Source organism: Rhinopithecus roxellana, chromosome 12, assembly GCF_007565055.1.
Source record: "Rhinopithecus roxellana isolate Shanxi Qingling chromosome 12, ASM756505v1, whole genome shotgun sequence".
In the NCBI taxonomy this organism is placed as follows: domain Eukaryota; kingdom Metazoa; phylum Chordata; class Mammalia; order Primates; family Cercopithecidae; genus Rhinopithecus; species Rhinopithecus roxellana.
In genome coordinates, this window is record NC_044560.1 from 74,330,048 (window position 1) to 74,354,103 (window position 24,056).

A 24,056-nucleotide genomic window follows, 5' to 3' on the forward strand; every position below is an offset into this window, starting at 1 on the left:
GCAGTGAACTGAGATCCAGCCACTGCACTCCAGTCCGGGCCACAGAGCGAGACTCCGCCTCAAAAAAAAAAAAAAAAAAAGAAAATCTTGAGGATTTATCCATGTAGAAAATAATTTTTTCAAGATGTTTGATCTTGACTTAAACTTTCCACATTCCTGGGCTGATCTGTATCCTTCACTCTAGATTAGTGGCAATTCCAGAAATTTAGTGGCATAAAATATTGTTGCCCATATCTTAAAATATATTTGCCACCACCAATTTTTGATTAATGAATACCAGGTAGTGAAATTAAGAACCTACAAATGTAAAATATTTTCCAAATACTTAGAAATTTCTGTTATAAATTAGTATTTATTTTCTAGAATATTCTAATACATCCTCTTTACTAAGCATAGTACTAGGTTGGTAGCTGAAGAATATGAGAAAGATTCATGTTATTTATTTTTAATAAAGCAGGTATTGCTGTTTCCAACCCAGACCTGATCACCTGTCTAGAGCAAGGAAAAGAGCCCTGGAATATGAAGAGACATGCAATGGCAGATGAACCCCCAGGTAGGTGAGAGTGAACACAACAGATGACATGAATGAATGAGAGGTCCAAAAAAAAAAAAAAAGAAAGCCAATGCTTAAAATGTTATTTGAGAAGCTGTGTTCCAAAGCAAATATTTTCTGGGAAGCCTGAGTTTTTTTTTTTTTTGTTTTGTTTTTTTTTCAATTTTTCTCTTGCATAGGGGCATCTTCTGTCTTATGCTTTTAAATTCTTTAAGGATTCTTTCCCTTTGGTGATCTCCCTTCAAGTTTGCTGTCAGAACCAAAGTCCTCTTCATGGCATACGAGATTCACAATCTGACTGCTTTTCCATTGTTTCTGGGGCCACACAAATGTCTACATGATTTTGAGAAACTCTATGTTAAACTATTTTCTTTTCTTTTCTTTTTTTCTTTTTTCTTTTTTTTGAGACTGAGTTTCGTGCTTGTTGCCCAGGCTGAAGTGCAATGGTGTGATCTAGGCTCACTGCAACCTCCGCCTCCTGGGTTCAAGCAATTCTCCTGCCTCAGCCTCCCGAGTAGGTGGAATTACAGGCACCCACCGCCATGCCCAGCTAATTTTTTGTATTTTTAGTAGACACAGGGTTTCACCGTGTTGGGCAGGCTGGTCTCGAACTCCTGACCTCAAGCGATCTGCCTGCCTTGGCCTCCCAAAGTACTGGGATTACAGGTGTGAACCACTGCACCTGGCCGAACTATTTTCTTAGTTCTCTTTTTGTTTCACGTCTGAAATGTGTAAGAGGTAGTGGTTTCTGTTCCATTGTTTGTTGTTGTTGTTGTTAACTTTTCTGCACATTCTATTCTGTTCTTATTACTATATTCTTGATATATAGTTTGAAATTATAAAGTATGATGTCTTTCTACTGTGTTCTTTTTCCTCACGATCGCTTTGGCTATTTGAAGTTTATTGTAGTTTCTTACAAATTTTAGAATTGTATTTTCCATTACTGCGAAGAAAAATGCCACTGAAATTTTGATAGGGAATTTATTGAATCTATAGATTACTTAGGTAATAGGACACTTGAACAATATTTATTTTTTCAGTCTGTAGACATGCAGTATTTTTAAATTTGTGTCTTCTCTAATTTCTTTTATTAATAACATGTCTTTCTTTGTAAAGATTTTTTACTTCCTTGGTTAAATTTATTCCCAGAAATTTATTATTTTAGTGCTATTTTAAATTGTTTTCTTTCTCTGTTGGATAGTTTGTTTTAAGTGTATGGAACAATAACTTAATACTTGTGTGTTAATTTTATGTTTTGCTAATTTACTGAGTCTATTTATTAATTCAGACAAATTTCAATGTAATGGTCATAGTTTTTTACATATAAAATCATATGATCCACAAACAGCAACTTTTTGCTTACTTGTCTTCAATTTCAATGGTTTTTTTAAAATGTTTTTGACTCATTATTCTGCCAAATGCTTCCAGTGCTACGTTAAAATAGAAGCATTGACAATGGGCACAATATTGTTTTGCATTAGTGTCTGTGAATTTGAAGGAGCAAACAACTCCTCAAGCTTCTATAAACTGGTTTCAGTAGGTAAAGATCTTTTTCTGTTATGTCTCCAGGGTCATAGAATGCTCTCTGGGTTTATAGTGGAAAGGGGGTGTAGCTTGGTCACAAGGCTGCTGGGACTGCACTAGGGTCTGCCTTTGTTGGCTTGTTACAGGGGCTTGGGTAGTTGTAATTCCCATTTTATTTTGGAAAGACTGAATATCCTTCAGGACTTTGATCTGTAGAGCAGGCAGTAGGGCAGGTTTCTACAGTCAGGTTCATATATAATGGCCCTTATATCGGGATGTGAATGAGTATGGCTTTTATTGAGTACCAGAGAGGATTACTATAGTTATGCAGACAAATTCTTTTGTAATGGTATATCAGTGTTGCACAGCAGATTCTGTGAGTAAATATGTCACTTATTATTGTGCAGTTTCATATCAGTATTTTGTTAATGTAGATTTCTTAACCTCGAGTTATTGTGTTTTTTTGTTTCACTTTTGTATTATAATTTTGGACAGCTTGCAATTCGGTTTATCTCTTGTAATTAAGAGATAAATCAGCCATATGTCTGTCACAACTAGATATATATGTGTGTCTGTTTATCTATAAATATGACCCCAATATTGGCTATGGCTTATCTTGTATATGTTCTTTCTTAACTAATTTTCAGTGGTTTTATCTCACCTAAGTGAGTAGTCATGGAAATATTTTCACCATCTATTTTCACCATGTGTTTAATGATGGTGTTTCTCTCACCTTTTACTTTTTTTTGAGACAGAGTCTCACTCTGTCGCCCAGGCTGGGGTGCAATGGTGCGATCTTGGCTCACTGCAACCTCTGCCTCCCGGGTTCAAGCAATTCTCCCGCCTCAGCCTCCCGAGTAGCTGGGATTACAGGCACCCACCATTATGCCTGGCTAATTTTTGTAGAGACAGGGTTTCACTATGTTGGCCAGGTTGGTCCTGAACTCTTGACATCAGGTGATCCGCTCCCCACGACCTTCCAAAGTGCTGGCATTACAGGTGTGAGCCACCGCACCCAGCCTAGTTTTGCTTTTAATTTTTAGTTTCATTCAGTTTTGGTCAGAAAACACACAGTGTATGATTTTGGTCTTCTTATATTTATTGTTGTTTTGAAACAGGATCATACTCTGTCACCCAGGCTGGAGTATAGTGGCATAATTTTGGCTCACTGCAACCTCAGCCTCCTTGACTCAGATGATCTTTTCTTCTTCCTGAGTAGCTGAGACTACAGACATGCACTATCATGCCTCGCTAATTTTTTGATTATTTGTAGTGACCCAGTCTCACTATGTTATCCAGTCTAGTATCAAACTTCTGGTCCCGAGTGATCCTCCCACCTTCATCTTCCAAATTGTTGGGATTAGATGTATCAGCCACTACTCCCAGGTGGTATTCTTTAATAAGACTTTTTATGTGTCCTAACAGAATATATCACATCCAAATAAAAATATTGTATATTCTCTTGCTTTTAACTGCAAAGTTTTTACATGCTGGCAAGCCTAGTTGGTCTGTGGCATGGCTTGGATGTCCATGTTCTGCAAGGCTCATAATACTCAATATTGGATGTGGAACCTGGTAGGAGGTGTTTGGGTCATAGGGACAAATTCTCATAAATGCCATGGCACCATCCTTTTAGTAATCAGAAAGTTTTCACTACATTAATTCAAATGAGAGCTGGTTCATTAAAATAACCTGTCTCCTTCACCTCACACTTGCTCTGTCTCTTACCATGTGATATGTCCAGCTACTTTGTCTTCCACTAAGATTGTAAGTTTCCTGAGACCCTCCCCAGAAGCAGATACTGACTGGCACACACTATATAGTCTGCCAAATTGTAAGCCAAATAAACCTTTTTACTTTATAATTTATCCACTCTCAGGTATTTGTCTATATGCAAAATAGTTAATACAGTCTATAATGTTGTCTGTTTTCTTATTGATCTTTTATCTAAATTTTTATTTATTATTGCAAATGGGATCTTGATGTCTACAATTATTATGTTGCTATGTATTTCTTGCTTTACCTTTGCCAAAATATGCTTTATATATTTTGGGTCCTGATGTTATATATACATATACATATAAACATAAATAGATATGATAGTTATAGATTCTTGACCCATTTGGCCATTATATAATATCAGTGTTTGTCTCATGTTTGTTCTTGACTTAAAGCATATTATATTCAATATAATTACTATCACCTCACCCAATTATGATTACTATTTGCATGGAATATAGATTCTTTTCATTCTGTTACTTTCAGCCTATTTGACTCAATGCTAAAATGAGTCTGTTATAGACAGCGTATTGTATGCTTTTTTACTTAAACTACTCAGGCATCTTATTTCTTTTTCTTTTTATAAATTTATTTATTTTTGAGATAGAGTCTCACTCTGTCAACCAAGCTAGTTTGCAGTGGCATGATTACAGCTCACTGCAGCCTCAACCTCCCAAACTCAGATGATCTCATCTCAGCTTCTCAAGTAGCTGGGCTGCAAATATGTGCCATCATGCCCAGCTCATTTTATTGTTTTTGTTTTAGTAGGGACAGAGTTTTGCCATGTTGTACAGTCTGGTTTCAGACTCCTAAATTAAAGTGATCAGCCCCCCTGGGCCTCCCAAAGTCCTGGGATTACATTTTTTTGTTAAGTAGTTTAATTAATTTATATTTAAAATGATTGCTTAAAGAAATAAAGTTACTATTACCAGTTTCATTGTTATTGTTTTTAAAAAAATATTATTTTTTGTGTATTCTGGGGTACATGTACAGGATTTACAAGTTTGTTACATAGGTAAACATGTCCTGTGGTGGTTTACTACACCTATCAATCCATCACTTAGGTATTAAGCCCTGCATGCATTGGCTATTTATCTTGATGCTGTTTCCCCTACTCTGACAGGTTCCAGTGTGTGTTGTTCCCCTCTATGTGTCCATGTTTGTTTTTTTGTTTTTGAGACAGAGTCTTCCTCTGTCGCCAGGCTGGAGTGCTGTGGCGTGATCTCAGCTCACTGCAACCTCCGACCCCCTGGTTCAAACGATTCTCCTGCCTCGGCCTCCCAAGTAGCTGGGATTACAGGCATGCACCTAATAATGTTCAGTTAATTTTTGTATTTTTAGTAGAGATGGGGTTTCACCATGTTGGCCAGAATGGTCTTGATCTCCTGACCTTGTGATCTGCCCACCTCAGCCTCCCAAAGTGCTGGGATTACAGGTATGAGCCACTGTGCCTGGCCCATGTGTTCTTATTGTTCAGCTCCCACTTATGAGTGAGAACATGTGGTTTTTGGTTTTGTGTCCTGCATTAGTTTGCTGAGGATAATGGCTTTCAGCTTCATGCATGCCTTTGCAAAGTACATGATCTTATTCTTTTTTATGGTTGCATAGTATTCCATAGTGTATATGTACCACATTTTCTTTATCCAGTCTACTATTGATGGGTGTATGGGTTGATTCCAATGTCTTTGCTATTGTAAATAGTGCTGCAATGAACATCCACATCCACCTACCTTTATAATATCATTATTTATATTCCTTTGGGTATATATCCAGTAATGGGATTGCTGGGTCAAATGGTATTTCTGGTTCTAGGTCCTTGAGGAATTCCCATACTGTCTTCCACAATGATTGAACTAATTTACGTTGCCACCGACAGTGTGAAAGTATTTCTATTTCTCCACAGCCTCACCAGCGTCTGTTGTTTCTTGACTTTTTAATAATCATTATTCTTACTGGCATAAGATGGTATCTAATTCTGGTTTTGATTTGCATTTCTCTAATGATCCCTGATGTTGAGCTTTGTTTTTTGGCCACATAAATATATTCTTTTGAGAATTGTCCGTGTTCTTTGCCCACTTTTTAATGGGGTTGTTTGTTTTATTCTTGTAAATGTCCTTAAGTTCCTTTTAGACTCTGGATATTAATCTTTGTCAGATGAATAGGTTGCAAAAATGTTCTCCGATTCTGTTCACTCTGTTGATAGTTTTTTTGTTGTTGTTGTGGAGAAGGTTTTTAGTTTAATTAGATTCTGTTTGTCAAGTTTTGCTTTTGTTGCAGTTGCTTTTGACGTTTCGTGATGAAATCTTTGTCCATGCCTATGTCCTGAATGGTATTGCCTAGATTTTCTTCTAGGGTTTTTATAGTTTTGGGTTTCACATTTAAGTCTTTAATCCATCTTGAGTTAATTTTTGTACAGGTGTAAGGAAGGGTTCCCATTTCAGTTTTCTGCATATGGCTAGCTGGTTCTCCCAGCACCATTCATTAAATAGGGAGTTTGTTCCTCATTGCTTGTTTTTGTCAGATTTTTCAAAGGTTAGAGGGTTGTAGATAAGCAGTCATTTCTGAATTCTGCATTCTTTTTCATTGGTCTGTGTGTATGTTTTTATACCAGTACCAGGCTGTTTTGGTTACTATAGCCTTGTGGTGTAGTTTGAAGTCAGATAGCGTGATGCTTCCAGCTTTGTTCTTTTTGCTTAGAATTGTCTTGGCTATATGGGGTCTTTTGGGCTCCATATGAATTTTAAAATAGATTTTTCTAATTCTGTGAAAGATGTCAGTAATAGTTTAGTGGGATAAGCACTGAATTACTTTTGGCAGTATGACTGTTTTTACAATATTGATTCTTTCTATCTTTTCCATTTATTTGTGTCCTCTCTGATTTTCTTAAGCAGTGGTTTGTGTTCTTCTTGAAGAGGTCCTTCACTTCCCTTGTTTGCTGTATTCCTAGATATTTTATTCTTTTTGTAGCAATTGTGGATGGAAGTTCATTCATGATATGGCTCTCTGCTTGTTTATTGTTAATGTATTGAAATGCTTGTAATTTTTGCACATTGATTTTGTATCCTGAGACTTTGATGAAGCATCTTATCAGCTGAAGAAGCTTTTGCGCTGACATTGGGGCATTCTAGATATGGTATCATGTCATCTGCAAACAGAGACAATTTGACTTCCTATTTGAATACCCCTTATTTATTTTTCTTGCCTGATTTTCCTGGCCAGAACTTCCAATACTATGTTGGATAAGAGTGGTGAGAGAGGGCATTCTTCTTGTGCCAGTTTTCAAGGGAAATGCTTCCAGCTTTTGCCCTTTCAGTATGATATTGGCTATGGGTTTGTCATAAATGACTCTTATTATTTTGAGGTATGTTCCATAAATACCTAGTTTATTGAGCATTTTTAACATGAAGTTATGTTGAATTTGATCAAAGACCTTTTCTGCATCTATTGAGACAAACACATGGATTTTGTTTTTAGTTCTGTTTATATGATGAATTGTATTTATTGATTTGTTTATGTTGAAAAAGCCTTGCATCCCAGGGATGAAGCTGACTTGATCTCGGTGGATAAGCTTTTTGATGTGCTGCTGGATTTGGTTTGCCAGTATTTTATTGAGAATTTTTGCATCAATGTTTATCAGAGATATTGGCTTGAAATTTCTTGTTGTTGTTGTTGTTATATCTTTGCCAGACCTTGGTACCAGAATGATGCTGATCTTATAAAATGAGTTAGAGTGAAGTCCCTCTTTTTCTATCATTTGGAATAGTTTCAGAAGAAATGGTACCAACTCCTCTTTGTACCTCTGGTAGAATTCAACTGTAAATCCATCTGCCCCTGGGCATTTTTAGTTTGTAGGCTATTTATTACTTCCTCAATTTCAGAACTTGTTATTGGTCTTTTCAGGGATTCAAATTTTCCCTGGTTTGGTCTTGGGAGGGTGTGTGTGTCCAGTAATTTATCTGTTTCTTCTAGATTTTTCAGTTTATGTGCATAGAGGTGTTTATAGTATTTTCTGATGGTTTGTATTTCTGTGGGGTCAGTGGTGATATCCTCTTTTATCATTTTGTATTGTGTCTATTTCTTCTTCTCTCTTTCGTTCTCCATTACTCTAGCTAGTGTTCCATATGTTTTATTAATGTTTTTTAAAAAATAGCTCCTGGATTCATTGATTTTTTTGAAGGGATTTTTGTGTCTCTATCTCTCTCAGTTTCACTCGGATTCTGGCTATTTCTTGTCTTCTGTTAGCTTTGGGGTTTGTTTGCTCTTGGTTCTCTTCTTCTTTTAGTTGTAATGTTAGGGTGTCAATTTGAGATCTTTTCCAGCTTTTCGACATGGCTATGTAGTGGTATAAATTTTCCCCTTAACACTGCTTTAGCTATGTTCTAGAGATTCCAGTACATAGTCTCTTTGTTCTCATTGGTTTCAAATAGTTTCTTGGTTTCTGATTTAATTTTATTATTTACCCAGAAGTCATTCAGGAGCAGGTTGTTCAATTTCCATGTACTTGTGTGGTTTTGAGTGAGTTTCTTACTCTCAAGTTCCAATTTGATTGCACTGTGGTCTGAGAGACTGTTATGATTTCAGTTGTTTTGCATTTGCTAAGGAGTGTTCCTTCCAATTATGTGATCACTTTTAAAGTAAGTGCCATGTGGCACTTAGGAGAATGTGTATTGTGTTGTTCTTGGATGGAAAGTTCTGTAGATATCTGTCAGGTCCACTTGACCCAACGCTGAATTCAAGTCCTGAATATCTTTGTTATTTTTCTGTCTCAATTATTGGTCTAATATTGGCAGTAGGGTGTTAAAGTCTCCCACTATTATTGTGTGGGAGTTTGTTTAAGTCCCTTTGTAGGTCTCTAAGAATGTGTTTTATAAATCTGGATGCTCCTTGAATTGATTCCTTTAGCATTATGTAATGCCCTTCTTTTTCTGTTTTGATCTTTGTTGGTTTAAAGTCTATTTTGTTAGAAACTACAATTGCAACTCCTCCTTTTTTCTATTTGCTTGATGAATTTTCCTCCATTCCTTTATTTTAAGCCCGTGTGTGTCTTTGCATGTGAGATGGGTTTCTTGAATATGACACACCAATGGGTCTTGACTCTTTAACCAGCTTGACATTAGGTGTCTTTTAATGAGGGCATTTAGCCCATTTAAATTTAAGATTAGGCCAGGCACGGTGGCTTATGCCTGTAATCCCAGCACTTTGGGAGGCTGAGGCAGGTGAATCACCTGAGGTCAGGAGTTCATGACCAGCCTGGCCAACATGGCGAAACACCACCTCTACTAAAAATATAAAAATTAGCCTGTCATAGTGGTGCACATCTGTAATCCCAGCTGCTCGGGAGGCTGAGGCAGAATTGCTTGAACCTGGGAGGCAGATGTTGCAGTTAGCCAAGATTGTGCACTGCACTCCAGCCTGGTTGATAGAACAAGACTCTGTCTCAAAAAAAAAAAAGTTTAAGGTTAATATTGCTATGTGTGAATTTGATCCTGTTTTCATGGTGCTAGCTGGTTATTTTGAAGACTCTTTGATGTAGTTTTTTTCATAGTGTCATTGGTCTTTGTACTTCAATGTGTTTTTGCAGTGGCTAGTAATGGTTTTTTTTCTTTCCACGTTTAGCCCTTCTTTCAGGAGCTCTTGGAAGGCAGGCCTGGTGGTGATGAATTCCTTCAGCGTTTGCTTGTCTGAAAATGATTGTATTCCTCCTTTACTTATGAAGCTTAGTTTTCCTGGATATTCTTGTCTGGAAATTCTTTTCTTTAAGAGTGTTGGCCGGGCGCGGTGGCTCAAGCCTGTAATCCCAGCACTTTGGGAGGCCGAGACGGGCGGATCACGAGGTCAGGAGATCGAGACTATCCTGGCTAACGCGGTGAAACCCCGTCTCTACTAAAAAATACAAAAAAAACTAGCCAGGCGAGGTGGCGGGCGCCTGTAATCCCAGCTACTCGGGAGGCTGAGGCAGGAGAATGGCGTGAACCCAGGAGGCGGAGCTTGCAATGAGCTGAGATCCGGCCACTGCACTCCAGCCCGGGCGACAGGGCGAGACTCCGTCTCAAAAAAAAAAAAAAAAAAAAAAAAAGTAAGAGTGTTGAGTAGTGGCCCCCAATCTCTTATGGCTTGTAGGGTTTCTGCTTAAAGGTCTGTTGTTAGTCTGATGAACTTTTGTCTTTAGGTGATGTGGCCTTTCTCTCTGACTGCCTTATCATTTATTCCTGAATTTCAGTCTTGAAGAATCTGATGATTTTGTGTCTTGGGGATGATCTTCTCATGGAGTATCTTACTGGGGTTTTCTGGATTTTCTGATTTTGAATGTTGGCCTTTCTTGTTATGTTGGAAAAGTTCTTCTGGATGATATCCTGAAGGATGTTTTCTAACTTGGTTCCATTCTCCCTATCCAAGGTACCCCAGTCAGTCATAGGTTCAGTCTTTTTACATAATCTCATAGACCTCGAAGATTTCTTTCATTTCTGTTCTTTTTTCTTCAATCTTGTCTGCCTGTTTTATTTCGGCAAGATAGTCTTCAAACTCTGAAGTTCTTTCGTCAGCTTGGTCTACTCGGTTATTGAGACTTCTGGTTGCATTGTGAAGTTCTGATGTTGTGTTTTTCAGTTCCATCAGGTCATTTATGTTCCTCTCTAAATTGGTTGTTTTGGTTAACAGCTCCTGTCATGTTTTTCATGGTTCTTAGCTTCTTTGCATTGGGTTACAACATACTCCATTAGTTCAGCAAAGTTCATCATTAACCACCTTCTGAAGCCTACTTTTGTCAATATATCTACCTCAGCCTCTGCCCAGTTCTGTGCCCTTGCTGGAGATATGCTAGTTGGGATCATTTGGTGAAGAGGCACTCTGGCTTTTTAAGTTTTCAGCATTTTTTGGTTTATTCTTTTCATCTTTGTGAGTTTTTCTAGCTTCGATCTTTGAGGCTGCTGACATTTGGATGGGATTCTTGTGGGGACTTTTTTGTTTGTGCTGTTTTTGTTGTTGTTTTCTGTTTGTTTGTTTTTCTTTTTTTCTTTTTATTTTTTTTTTGTTTGTTTGTTTGAGATGGAGTCTCGCTCTGTTGCCCAGGCTGGAGTGCAGTGGTGCGATCTGGGCTCACTGCAAGCTCCGCCTCCCGGGTTCACGCCATTCTCCTGCCTCAGCCTCCCGAGTAGCTGAAACTACAGGCACGCGCCACCATGCCCGGCTAATTTTTTGTATTTTTAGTAGAGACGGGGTTTCACCGTATTAGGATGGTCTCGATCTCCTGACCTCATGATCTTCCTGCCTCGGCCTCTTAAAGTGCTGGGATTACAGGCGTGAACCACCGCGCCCGGCCTCTGTTTGTTTGTTTTTCTAACCATCAGACCACTTTTCTGTAGCACTGCTGTGATTTGCTTGGGATCTACTTCAGACCCTATTTGCCTGGGTTTCTCCCACACCTGGAGGTGTCAACCAGTGGAGCCTGCAGAATAGCTCCTTCCTCTGGGATCTTTGTCCTAGAAGGGGAATGACCTGATGACAGTGGGAACACTCCTTTATAAGTTATCTGATGATGTCTGTTGGGGGGCGGTCTCACCCAGTGAGGATGCATGAGATCTGGGAACCACTTAATAAAGCACTCTGGCTGCCCCTTGGTGGAGTGGCTGTGCTGCACTGGGGGAAATTCCCTACATCTGTACTGCCCGGATTGCTCAGAGCAGCAGGGGGAAAGACTAAGTCTGTTGATCTGCAGAAACTACCTCATTGTTTCTGTTTTACGTGTTTCTTGTAGATAAGTTTTTTCTCATTTTCTGTTTTACTAGCTTAATTTTTGTTTAACTTTATTGTTACATGCTTTATTTTTTCATTTTGATTTGCATACTTTCTATAAATATTATGTAATCATCTTGAAGTATAATGTAATTATCTTAAAATGGAGATTACATAAAACATCTTTTTTTTTTTTTTTTTTTTTTTGAGACGGAGTCTCGCTCTGTCGCCCGGGCTGGAGTGCAGTGGCCGGTTCTCAGCTCACTGCAAGCTCCGCCTCCTGGGTTTATGCCATTCTCCTGCCTCAGCCTCCGAGTAGCTGGGACTACAGGCACCCGCCACCTCGCCCGGCTAGTTTTTTGTATTTTTTAGTAGAGACAGGGTTTCACCGTGTTAGCCAGGATGGTCTCGATCTCCTGACCTCGTGATCCGCCCGTCTCGGCCTCCCAAAGTGCTGGGATTACAGGCTTGAGCCACCGCGCCCGGCCAACATAAAACATCTTAAAGTTAAAAAAATAAGGCCAGGCATGGTGGCTCACACCTGTAATCATAGCACTGTGGGAGGCTGAGGTGGATGGATCACCTGAGGTCAGGAGTTTGAGACCAGCCTGCCCAACATGGTGAAACTCCGTCTCTACTAAAAATACAAAAATTAGCTGGGTGTGGTGGCGGGCACCTGAGACTGAGGCAGGATAATCACTTGAACCAAGATGGCAGAGGTTGCAGTGAGCCGAGATTGCGCCACTGCACTCCAGCCTGGGTGACAGAGCGAGACTCCATCTCCAAAAAAAAAGTAAAAAAGATATGTTTACCTTCTTGAAAACTTTAATTAAATACAAGACCTATACTGCTATGTTTTCCAGTTTGTTATTGATATTGCAAATTATATTATCTATCTATAACAGATTTATATCTTGTATTTTTTATATCTACAGAACTTTAATGGTTTTATGCACCATTATTATGATAGTAAAAAATTCTGTGTCTGTATATTTACATTTAATAGAGAGCTTTATATTTACATATGGTTTTATGATGCCATCTAGCATCATTTTAGTTTTCTTTTTTTTTTTTTTTTTTTTTTTTGAGACGGAGTCTCGCTCTGCCGCCCAGGCTGGAGTGCAGTGGCCGGATCTCAGCTCACTGCAAGCTCCGCCTCCCGGGTTCACGCCATTCTCCTGCCTCAGCCTCCCAAGTAGCTGGGACTACAGGCGCCCGCCACGTCGCCCGGCTAGTTTTTTGTATTTTTAGTAGAGACGGGGTTTCACCATGTTAGCCAGGATGGTCTCGATCTCCTGACCTCGTGATCCGCCCGTCTCGGCCCCCCAAAGTGCTGGGATTACAGGCTTGAGCCACCGCGCCCGGCTTTAGTTTTCAACATACTGGATTCATTTTAGCATTTCTGTTTGTTTATGTGCAGAGTCTATGTTTCTCAGACTGGATCTTGAACTCCTGGTCTCAGGAGATCTGACTGCCTTGGCTTCCTAAAGCTGTAGAATTACAGGCATGAGCCACTGTGTCCGGCTACCGTGTAACATTTCTTGTAGGACTGTGCTAGTTGTAATGAACACCCTGAAATTTAATTTAGGAAAGTCTTCATTTTTATTTTGTTTTTCAAATAAAATAACTTTGAATTAAGTATTATTGGTTAGAATTTTTTTATTACATCACAATTTGGGAAGTTCTCAGCTTTCTTTTTCTTTAATTTACCTCTGTATTACTTTTTCCCTATATTTGTCTTCTAAGATTTATTTCATGAATATATTGATGTACTTGATGATGTCCAATAAGTTTTACATTCCATATTTTTCTTTTGTTTTGCAATTTTATATTTTTATATTATATATTTTAGGGTATGCCACTTCACACCAGTTAACTGTGTTTTGATGTTTTTGTTTATATTATAATTGTGTATGACAATGTTTAACTGTACAATTTAAGGCAGTTTGGAGCAGAATCAAATACAAATCAGCCATATGTCTATTGCCAATATAATTATCTCTGTTTCCCTTTATAAATATTATCTCTTTATTTTTTATGACATATATTTGTTATGTAGGTTTGTTGTGAATGGTTGTTCACTCTTGTCTAGGTGAGCAGTCATCTCCTTATTTCAATATCTATTGTGAACCTATATTATTTTTGTGTGGGAGAAACACTCTTGGATTTGAAGATTATATACAAACTATCATAACTTTGTATCTTTATTAGGTATTGTTTATTTTTACTTGTCAGAACCACATAACAAAATTTATTATCAAACATTTTAAAATACGCTGTTTAGGCCAGGTGCAATGGCTCACGCCTGTAATCCCAGGTCTTTGGGAGACAAGGCAGGTGGATTGCCTGAGGTCAGGAGTTCGAGACCAGCCTGGCTAACATGGTGAAACCCTGTCTCTATTAAAAATACAAAAATTACCCAGGCATGGTGGCGCCTGTAATCCCGCTACTCAGGAAGCTGAGGCAGGAGAGTCACTTGAACCCGGGAGGTGGAGGTTGCAATGAGCTGAGATCACGATGCCAGCGCACTCCAGCCTAGGTGACAGAGCAAGATTCCGTCTTTGAAAAAAATAAAATATGCTGTTTAATCTTACTAATTATATGACAATGTTATGCAACTTATCTCTAGAACGTTTATATGTTGCAAAGCTAAATCCCAATTCACATTAAACAAGAACCAATTTTTCTGATTTTCTGGCACTTTGCAAACACCACTCTGTTTTCTTTTTCTAAAAGTATAACTGCTTCATATATCTCCTACAGTCTCTTTCTGTGGCTGACTCATTTCATTTTGCATAATGTCATCAAGGTTTATCTTTCTAGTTGTTAGAATATTTTTGGCTTTTTAAGTCCTAGGTGATATTCCAGTATTTTTATATTTTAAATTATATGTGCTGAATAATTTGGTGACAGAAATTTGCATTCCTTTTACCTATTGGCTTTCAGTAACAATGCTGCAATAGTTATGGGTAGGCAAATAACTTCATATGGCCATCCATGTGAACATTTATATATGTGCTAACTTCTATTGTATTAGTTCACTTATTTTTGAGACAGAGTGTTGCTTTCTCACCCAGGCTGGAGTGCAGTGGCGCAATCTCGGCTCACTGCAACCTCCGCTTCCCGGTTCAGGTGATTCTCCTGCCTCAGCCTCTTGAGTAGCTGGGACTACAGGCTCGTGCCACCAAGCCCAGCTAATTTTTTTATTTTTAGTAGAGACGGTTTCACCATGTTGACCAGGATGGTCTCGATCTCTTGACCTCGTGATCCGCCTGCCTTGGCCCCCCAAAGCCCTGGAATTACAGGCATGAGCCACCATGCCCGGCCTATTAGTCTACTTTTTAACCATTGTACTCATACCAAATTGTTTTTATTCTGTAACTTTGTAATGTATTTTGAAATCAGGAACTATAATGACTTCAACATTGTTCCTTTTTTTTTTTTTTTTTTTGAAGACTTTGAGTACTTTATTGTCTTTTGAGAGTCCATATACTACTTTTGGGGTTGCTGTTTCTATTTCCTCAAAAATGCAATGAGAAATTTTAAAAAATTGCATTAAATCTCTGTATTACATTGAGCAGTATGGACATTTTCAAAACATTATTTCAACCTTTGAACAGGAGCATGCTGGAGAGTGTGTTTAATATCTATATAGTTGTAAATTTTTCAGGTTTTGTCTGTTGTATACTCATTTCATTTTGGTCATAGAATGTAATTCATAAATTTTCAGTTTTAAAAAATTTGTTAAGACTTCTTTTTTTGCCTACCAGGTGGTCTGTCAAGGAGAATGTTGTATGAGCTATTGAGAAGGGCATGCATCCTGATATTGTTGAGGCGTCTTCTCTATACCTCTGTTAGAAATAATTGTTTTTTTTTTTTTTTTTTTTTTTTTTTTTGAGACGGAGTCTCGCTCTGTCGCCCAGTCTGGAGTGCAGTGGCCAGATCTCCGCTCACTGCAAGCTCCGCCTCCTGGGTTCACGCCATTCTCCTGCCTCAGCCTCCCGAGTAGCTGGGACTACAGGCGCCCGCCACCTCGCCCGGCTAGTTTTTTTTGTATTTTTTTAGTAGAGACGGGGTTTCACCGTGTTAGCCAGGATGGTCTCGATCTCCTGACCTCGTGATCCGCCCGTCTCGGCCTCCCAAAGTGCTGGGATTACAGGCTTGAGCCACCGCGCCCGGCCTAGAAATAATTGTTTTATACTGCCTTCAAGTCTTCTCTTCACTTACTAATATTCTGTCTTATATTATTTTTATTACAGAAAGTTGGGTATTGAAATGTCCTACCATAATTATATTACTGTCTAGGTGTTTTTCCATTCTGTAAATATTTGCTTTATATATTTGGAAACTTAATGTGAGATACAAACACACAAAAACATATATATATATACATAGGTTCCCAGTAAATGAATGTATTATTGTTTAATGTCCTTCTTTGTCTCTTTGCAGTTTTGACTTAAGTATATTTTATAAAATGTGACAGTTTTTGACTTAAGATGTAGCTTGTGTAATATTATTTTGGCCTCTTCAGCTCTCATTTGGTTAATATTTGTATGGAATGTCTAATCCATCTTGCCACTTTCAGTCCTTTTTTATCATTAGATTTTAGCTGACTTTTATAGAGAGGCAAGTTGGATCTTGGTGTGAGAAACAAACTCACCCATCCAAACCCAAAGAATGGACTCAGAGACCTGGACAACAGCGAAAATGAGACTTTTAATGACAGTCTTGCAAGATTGAGTGTCTGGCATGCAGGCACACGCAGCACAGTTTCAACAATTTGTCTCTTAGTGCACAGGCTCCTCCCCCGGTTCCTCATAGGCTACTATGGGGTCACAGTCTTCCCAGATGTCGCCTATTGGCAAGGGCTTTAGGTGTTTCTTTTTGAGTTGTCTTGTTGGGTTTTATTGCAGCCCAAAATAAATTGCAACTGTTCAGGACTCTTCAGAGGTTTGACTTGTGGCCCTAGTGGCTGCATTTAGCTTATAAGAAAGGACACAATTATCTATGTTGCAAATTAACCTAAATGTTTTGGTGGGATGGGGAGGGGGTAGTTGCAAGGGCCCTGACCCATAGGCACTTGGCTGCTGGGTAAAAGAGAAGGCAGTAAGGAGGTGGCTGGTGACTCAGTACACTCTGCTTCTTTATCACTTTATTTCCATGTAACCTGCTTAAAACTAACGCACTTAGAATTGAGAACGGACCATCACATATAGGTTATTTTCTACTTTGGTTTTTTATTTTTATTTTTTATTTTTTATTTTTGAGACAAAGTCTCACTATGTCATCCAAGCTGGAGTGCAATGGCATGATCTTGGCTCACTGTAACTTCCGCCTTCCAGGTTCAAGTGATTCTCCTGTCTCAGCCTCCTGAGTAGCTGGGATGTACAGGCAGGTACCACTACACCCAGCTAATTTTTGTATTTTTGCTAGAGATGGTGTTTCACCATGTAGGCCAGGCTGGTCTCAAACTCCTGACCTCAGGTGATCTGCCCATCTTGGCCTCTGAAAGTCCTGGGATTACAGGCGTGAGCCACCGCACCCAGCCAAAATTTTTTGTTGTTGTTGTTAGATGGAATCTTGCTCTGTCGCCCAGGCTGGAATGCAGTGGCGAGATCTCGGCTCACTGCAAGCTCCACCTCCCGGGTTCATACCATTCTCCTACTTCAGCCTCCCGAGTAGCTGGGACTACAGGCGCCCACCACGCTGGGCTAATTTTTTGTATTTTTAGTTGAGATGGGGTTTCACCGTGTTAGCCAGGATGGTCTCAATCTCCTGACCCCGTGATCTGCCTGCCTCGGCCTCCCAAAATGCTGGGATTACTGTCGTGAGCCACTGTGCCTGGCCTCAAAATTTTTTTAATAAATCACTTTATTGAACGTATGTCTCTTGATTGTGAAGTTAGTTATATATATAAACTCTGAAACAGACTTATTAATGTTATTTTATTGTTTTATGTGATTCTTGTATCTTTGTCTTTGTCTCTCATTCTCTCCTTTTTTATTTTTTATTTTTTATTTTTATTTTTATTTTTTTTTGAGACGGAGTCTTGCTCTGTCGACCAGGCTGGAGTGCAGTGGCCAGATTTCAGCTCACTGCCAGCTCCGCCTCCCGGGTTCACGCCATTCTCCTACCTCAGCCTCCCGAGTAGCTGGGAATACAGGCGCCCGCCACCACGCCCGGCTAATTTTTTTGTATTTTTAGTAGAGACAGGGTTTCACCCTGTTAGCCAGAATGGTCTTGATCTCTGGATCTCGTGATCCGCCCGCCTCGGCCTCCCAAAGTGGTGGGATTACAGGCGTGAGCCACTGCACCCAGCCTCATTTTCTCTCTTAATTTGTGTCTATTTAATTTTTTTGTTGATATACTTTTACTTATTTCTTATTTTGTTTTGTGTATCTATACAAATATATTCTTTGTGCTATCTTGGGGATTATGTAAAACCTCTAAAAGATACAACAATATATTTCAATCTGGTAAAAAGAAAAAAACTTCAGTTACATACAAATGTTTTTTCTCATTACATCTGCCCTTAAATTTTTCATTGATGTTTGAATTATATTTTTTTATGTTGTATATTCACTAGCAAGATGTTTATAATGATTTCTATGCTTTTAATTTTCAAACTTTAGAGATTAAAAATGTTTTCTGTACCATTATAATAATGCTTAAAAGCTCAATTTTTGTGTTGGTGGATATCTTTTCCAGCAAATAATGTATTTTTCTATGATTATGTGTTGTTTCATTGAATAATGTTATTTTCAGTAGAAGCAACTGCTTTTAGCACCTTTTATATGTAGAGCATATGGAGTGCCAATACACTTTTTCAGAATTTGGTTATTTTTGAAGGTTTTGTTTTTTTTATTCAGCAGGACATATTTGCTGATGATATTATACGCACTTGATAGCTATTTTTTTCAGGACTTTGACTATATCAGACAGTACCCTTCTGTCCTGCAAAATTTTTGTTGACAATTCACTGGCTATCTCATAAGACTGTGCTTGCAAATGATACATCACTTTTATCTTGCAGTTTCCAAGAGGCTGTTTTTGTATGTAACTTTCGAAATTGGGCATATATATATGTTTGTTATAAATATCTTTGTGTATATCCTAGTTTGTTTTTTGAGCTTCTTCATTTTTATGTCATTTTTTCTTTCAGGATTTTTCAGTTAGTCTTTTTGATATTTTTTGCCTTAATAATTTCTGTTTTTCTGATATTTTACATATTTTTGTTCTTACTCTCATTTTTCTGATTTTCTGTAGTTCTCTGTTTCTGTTTCACTCAGAGTATTCAATTTATTTTCAATTTTTAAAATTAATACCCACATTTTTTATAGTTTCTCTCTGAAACTTTTATAACATTTTTGATAAAACCATATTGCCTTATTTTGTATACATTTGTAATCTTTGATTGAAATTTGGACATTAAAAAATGCTACCTGTCAAAATCTTTATAATGTAGCTTTGTCCTGGCATAGTCTGAACAATTGTCTTGATTAGAGATCCTGGGAGTCTCTCAAACATGTTCCTAGAATGTGTCTTGTCTACAATTTTGTGTTTATCTTTTAATTAAAGGAGTTTGTGTTTCTTCTTTTTTTAGCTTTTTTTTGAGACAGAGTCTTGCTCTGTCTCCCAGACTGGAGTGCAGTGGCGCAATCTTGGCTCACTGCAACCTCCGCCTCTTGGGTTCAAGCGATTCTCCCACCTCAGCCTCCCAAGTAGCTGGGAATACAGGTGCACGCTCTCACACCTGGCTAATTTTTTTTTTTTTAAGTAGAGATGGAGTTTCACCATGTTGGCCTCAAACTTGTGACCTCAAGTGATCCACCAGCCTCAGCCTCCCAAAGTGCTGGAATTACAGGCGTGAACCACCACGCCTGGTTTATTTTTGGTTCTTCTTAATAGTAATAACTTGCTACACCTGTTTTCTGTGTGTGGGACTGCAGCCTCTCTGCTGCTGTAACATTTAACTTTGGTCTCAGCAGACTTAAAACTGTCATTCCAAAGTATACCACTGTTTCTTTCAGCACTATATGTCATAGGAGACAGAAACCAGTGTCTAGACGGGACCCTAGAAGCAAGTAATAAAGATGTATGTGCCAGTATTTTAATTGTCTTTTAAAGAAGAAACCAAAACTTGTCAGTTTACTTTGAAAGGCACGGTTATATTGGGGAGCAGGAAGAGCTGTGTTGGATTAATGTAACAGACTTTTCTTTTTCTTCTATGTCACTCTCTATGTTGTGCTCAGCTGGGGCACTTCACACACTTAACTTATTTATACATTTTCCTCAGATGTATTTTTGTTGTATGTTTTTGTTACATTTACACGTCCATAAAAAATTAGGGCCTTTGGGCCAGGCACGGTGGCCAGTGCGCCAAAGTGCGGTAATCCCAGCACTTTGGGAGGCTGAAGTGGACGCATCACCTGAGGTCAGGAATTCAAGACCAGACTGGCTAACATGGCGAAACCCCATCTCTACTAAAAATACAAAAATTGGCTGGGCATGGTGGGGCACGCCTATAATCCCAGCTACTTTGGAGACTGGGGCAGGAGAACAGCTTGAGCCTGGGAGACGGAGGTTGCAGTGAGCCGAGACCATGCCATTGCACTCCATCCTGAGCTACAGAATGAGACTCCGTCTCAAAAAAAAAAAAAAAATTAGGGCCTTTGTTCTTTTGCTTTGCCATCTTGTTTATGTAGTTTGTATAATTTTATGGGTTACATTTGTAAAGCATATTCATCTGAGTCTAGTAAATGGAGTAATTTGTTATTTTTATTTCTTTCAGTTATATATTCTCATTTTGCCCAAGACCTTTGGCCAGAGCAGGGCATAAAAGATTCTTTCCAAGAAGTCATATTGAGAAGATATGGAAAATGTGTACATGAAGATTTACAGTTAAGAACAGACTGTAAAAGTGTGGATGAGTGTAATCTGCACAAAGAATGTTATAATGAACTAAACCAGTGTTTGACAACTACCCAGAGTGAAATATTTCAATGTGATAAATATGTGAATGTCTTTTATAAATTTTCAAATTCAAATATACATAAGACAAGACATACAGGAAAGAAGCCTTTCAAATGTAAAAAATGTGACAAATCGTTTTGCATGCTTTTACACCTAACTCAACATAAAAGAATTCATATTAGGGAAAATTCTTACCAATGTGAAGAATGTGGTAAAGTCTTTAACTGGTTCTCAACCCTTACTAGACACAGAAGAATTCATACTGGAGAGAAACCCTATAAATGTGAAGAATGTGGCAAAGCTTTTAAGCAGTCCTCAACCCTTACTACACATAAGATAATTCATACTGGAGAGAAACCCTACAGATGTGAAGAATGTGGCAAAACCTTTAACCGGTCTTCACACCTTACTACACATAAAAGAATTCATACTGGAGAGAAACCCTACAGATGTGAAGAATGTGGCAGAGCTTTTAACCGGTCCTCACACCTTACTACACATAAGATTATTCATACTGGAGAGAAACCCTACAAATGTGAAGAATGTGGCAAAGCTTTTAACCAATCCTCAACCCTTGCTACACATAAGATAATTCATGCTGGAGAGAAACCTTACAAATGTGAAGAATGTGGCAAAGCTTTTTACCGATTCTCATACCTTACTAAACATAAGATAATTCATACCGGAGAGAAGTTCTACAAATGTGAAGAATGTGGCAAAGGCTTTAATTGGTCCTCAACCCTTACTAAACATAAAAGAATTCATACCGGAGAGAAACCCTACAAATGTGAACAATGTGGCAAAGCTTTTAATGAGTCCTCAAACCTTACTGCACATAAGATAATTCATACTGGAGAGAAACCCTACAAATGTGAAGAATGTGGCAAAGCCTTTAACCGGTCCCCAAAACTTACTGCACATAAGGTAATTCATTCTGGAGAGAAACCCTACAAATGTGAAAAATGTGGCAAAGCTTTTAACCAATTCTCAAACCTTACTAAACATAAGATAACTCATATTGGAGATACATCTTACACATATCTAGAATGTGATAAAGCCTTTAGCCAGTCTTCAACTCTTGCTAAACATAAGGTAATTCATACTGGAGAGAAACCCTACAACTGTGAAGAATACAGCAAAGCTTTCAACCAGTCCTCAAACCTTATTGAACAAAGTAATTCATACTGGAGAGAAACGCTACAAATGTGAAGATGTGGCAAAGCCTTTAACCAGTCCTGAATTCTTACTAAACATAAGAAAATTCATACTGAAGAGGAACCTTATGAATGTGAAGAATATGGCAAAGCCTTCAACAAGTCCTCAATTCTTACCAGACATAAAATAATTCATGGGCTGGTTGTGGTGGCTCACGCCTGTAATCCCAGCACTTTGGGAGGCTGAGATGGGTGAATCACATGAGGTCGAGTGTTCGAGACCAGCCTGACCAACATGGTGAAATCCCGTCTCTACTAAAAATACAAAATTAGCCAGGTGTGGTGGTGCATGCCTGTAATCCCAGCTACTCGGGAGGCTGAGGCAGAAGAATTGCTTGAACCCGGGAGGCAGAGGTTGCAGTGAGCCGAGATCGTGCCATTGCACTCCAGCCTGGGCAACAAGAGTAAAGAGTGACACTCCGTCTCAGGAAAAAGAAAAAAGATAATTCATACTGAAAAGAAACTCTACAGACTTGAAAGATGTGACAGTGCTTTTGACAACAACTAAAACTTTTTTAAACATAAAAAATCATACTGGTGAGAAATCCTAGAAATGTAAAGAATGTGACAAAGCCTTTAAGTGGTTGTCACACTTGATTATAGGTAAGATAGTTCATGCTGAAGAAAACTACAAGTGTGAACAATGGCAAAACTTTTAATGAATGTTCACACCTTATTGCACAGGGGAGCATTTATACTTGAGAAAAATTGTACAAATATAAAGACCATGAAAAAGCCATTAATATCTATTCACATCTTACCATTGGAGAGTTCATACTTAATAAAAGGAATATAAGTGCAATTAACCATCAAAAGATCTTTCAGGAAATATAAACCTTTAAAGTGAAGAAGGTATTTATTTTGAAGACGAACATTACAAATGTGAAGAGGGTTGTAGTACCTTTATTTGTATCACAGATTTTATTGTACACATTTTGTACTAGAAGAAAACTCTGAAGTAGTTGCTCAAACTTTGTTCAACATCAGGGAATTTATATTGAAGAAAAACCTTGCAAATTTAATAAATTTTAAACACTTTTTCAAAAAGTACAGCTTAGAAGACACCAGAGTTCATACTAAAATATATTTTTGCAGATGAGTAAAAATGAAAATATTTAACCAAAATTAAATCTGTATAAATATCAGAGAATTTACAGTAGAAATATATAAGGCACTGACACTTCCGATATACTAAATCAGAGTGCTGAGTATAGAATATAAAACTAAAGTTGGGGCCAGATGCAATGGCTCACATCTGTAATCCAGCACTTTGGGAGGCCGAGGTGGGTGAATTATCTGGGGTCAGGAGTTTGAGACCAGCCTGACCAACATGGAGAAACCGCGGCTCTCCTAAAAATACTAAATTAGCCACGTGTGGTGGTGTATGCCTGTAATTCCAGCTACTCGGGAGGCTGAGGCAGGAGAATTACTTGAACCTGGGAGGCGGAGGTTGTGGTGAGCCGAGATTGTGCCATTGCACTCCAGCCTGGGCAACAAGAGTGTAACTCCATCTCAAAAAAAAAAAAAAAAAGAAAAAAAAAGCAACAACTAAAGTTGGTAGAAAAATTATTTGTATATAACTTTAAAAGGAGTAGAAGGGTTTCTTGCAGAGTTATTATGTTCAAAGTATACTTTATTTCTTGAAGAAATTACAGATTTTTTGTAAATAATGATGTAATTCAACTCTCAAAATATTTCCTACTGTTTATTTCGGTTGTATTCACATGTGAAAGCATGTGATCAGTTATTGCTGCATTAAAAACATGAGAGTCTTTTTTATTAAGTGGCCATTATTTATGATTTTCTCTATGAAAGAGTAAGGACATTAAAATGTAAGATGCATGATGAAAAATTAAGTGAAGAGGCTCTTTGTGGTTAACTTATATTGAATGATGCATTAGGTAGGTGTTCATAGTAGTATGATTTTGCATTATGAGAAGAAAACATTTTTAATTTTACTTAAAATTAAATGAAAATAAATTAGTATATTATTGTACTAATTGTACTTTTGTATAATAAAATCCAGTATATTTAAAAAATGTTAGATTATGTGTGAAGTTAATATTTTAATCCAATATTTTTAACATGTTAAATACTATTGTGCATTCAATGAAGTGTTATTATGCCACAAACCTTAACCTGTTCCACTTTACTTAAGGGTATAGATGAAAGATCATAACAACAAGGGGCCAGGAGCAGTGGTTCACGCCTGTAATCCCAGCACTTTGGGAGGCCGAGGCGGATGAATCACGAGGTCAGGAGTTCGAGACCAGCCTGGCCAA

At 38.2% G+C, this 24,056-nt stretch overlaps 2 protein-coding genes across 4 annotated transcripts in view; both read left to right on the forward strand.

Annotated features, from left to right (window-relative positions):
• The window catches only part of ZNF430 (zinc finger protein 430), a 36,887-nt gene extending 13,080 nt beyond the window's left edge, over positions 1-23,807 (forward strand). Inside the window, exons 4-5 of one of the 2 annotated variants that reach the window (XM_010365414.2) lie at positions 455-553; positions 20,379-23,807. In XM_010365414.2, coding sequence (XP_010363716.1) covers positions 455-553; positions 20,379-21,769 — 1,490 coding nt within the window. In that variant the 3' untranslated portion in view covers positions 21,770-23,807. The remainder of the gene's footprint in view (positions 1-454; positions 554-20,378) is intronic. The other variant, XM_010365415.2, reaches the window with a different exon arrangement.
• Positions 1-24,056, forward strand: part of ZNF738 (zinc finger protein 738) — a 452,488-nt gene that overhangs the window by 128,283 nt on the left and 300,149 nt on the right. The window lies entirely within an intron of this gene.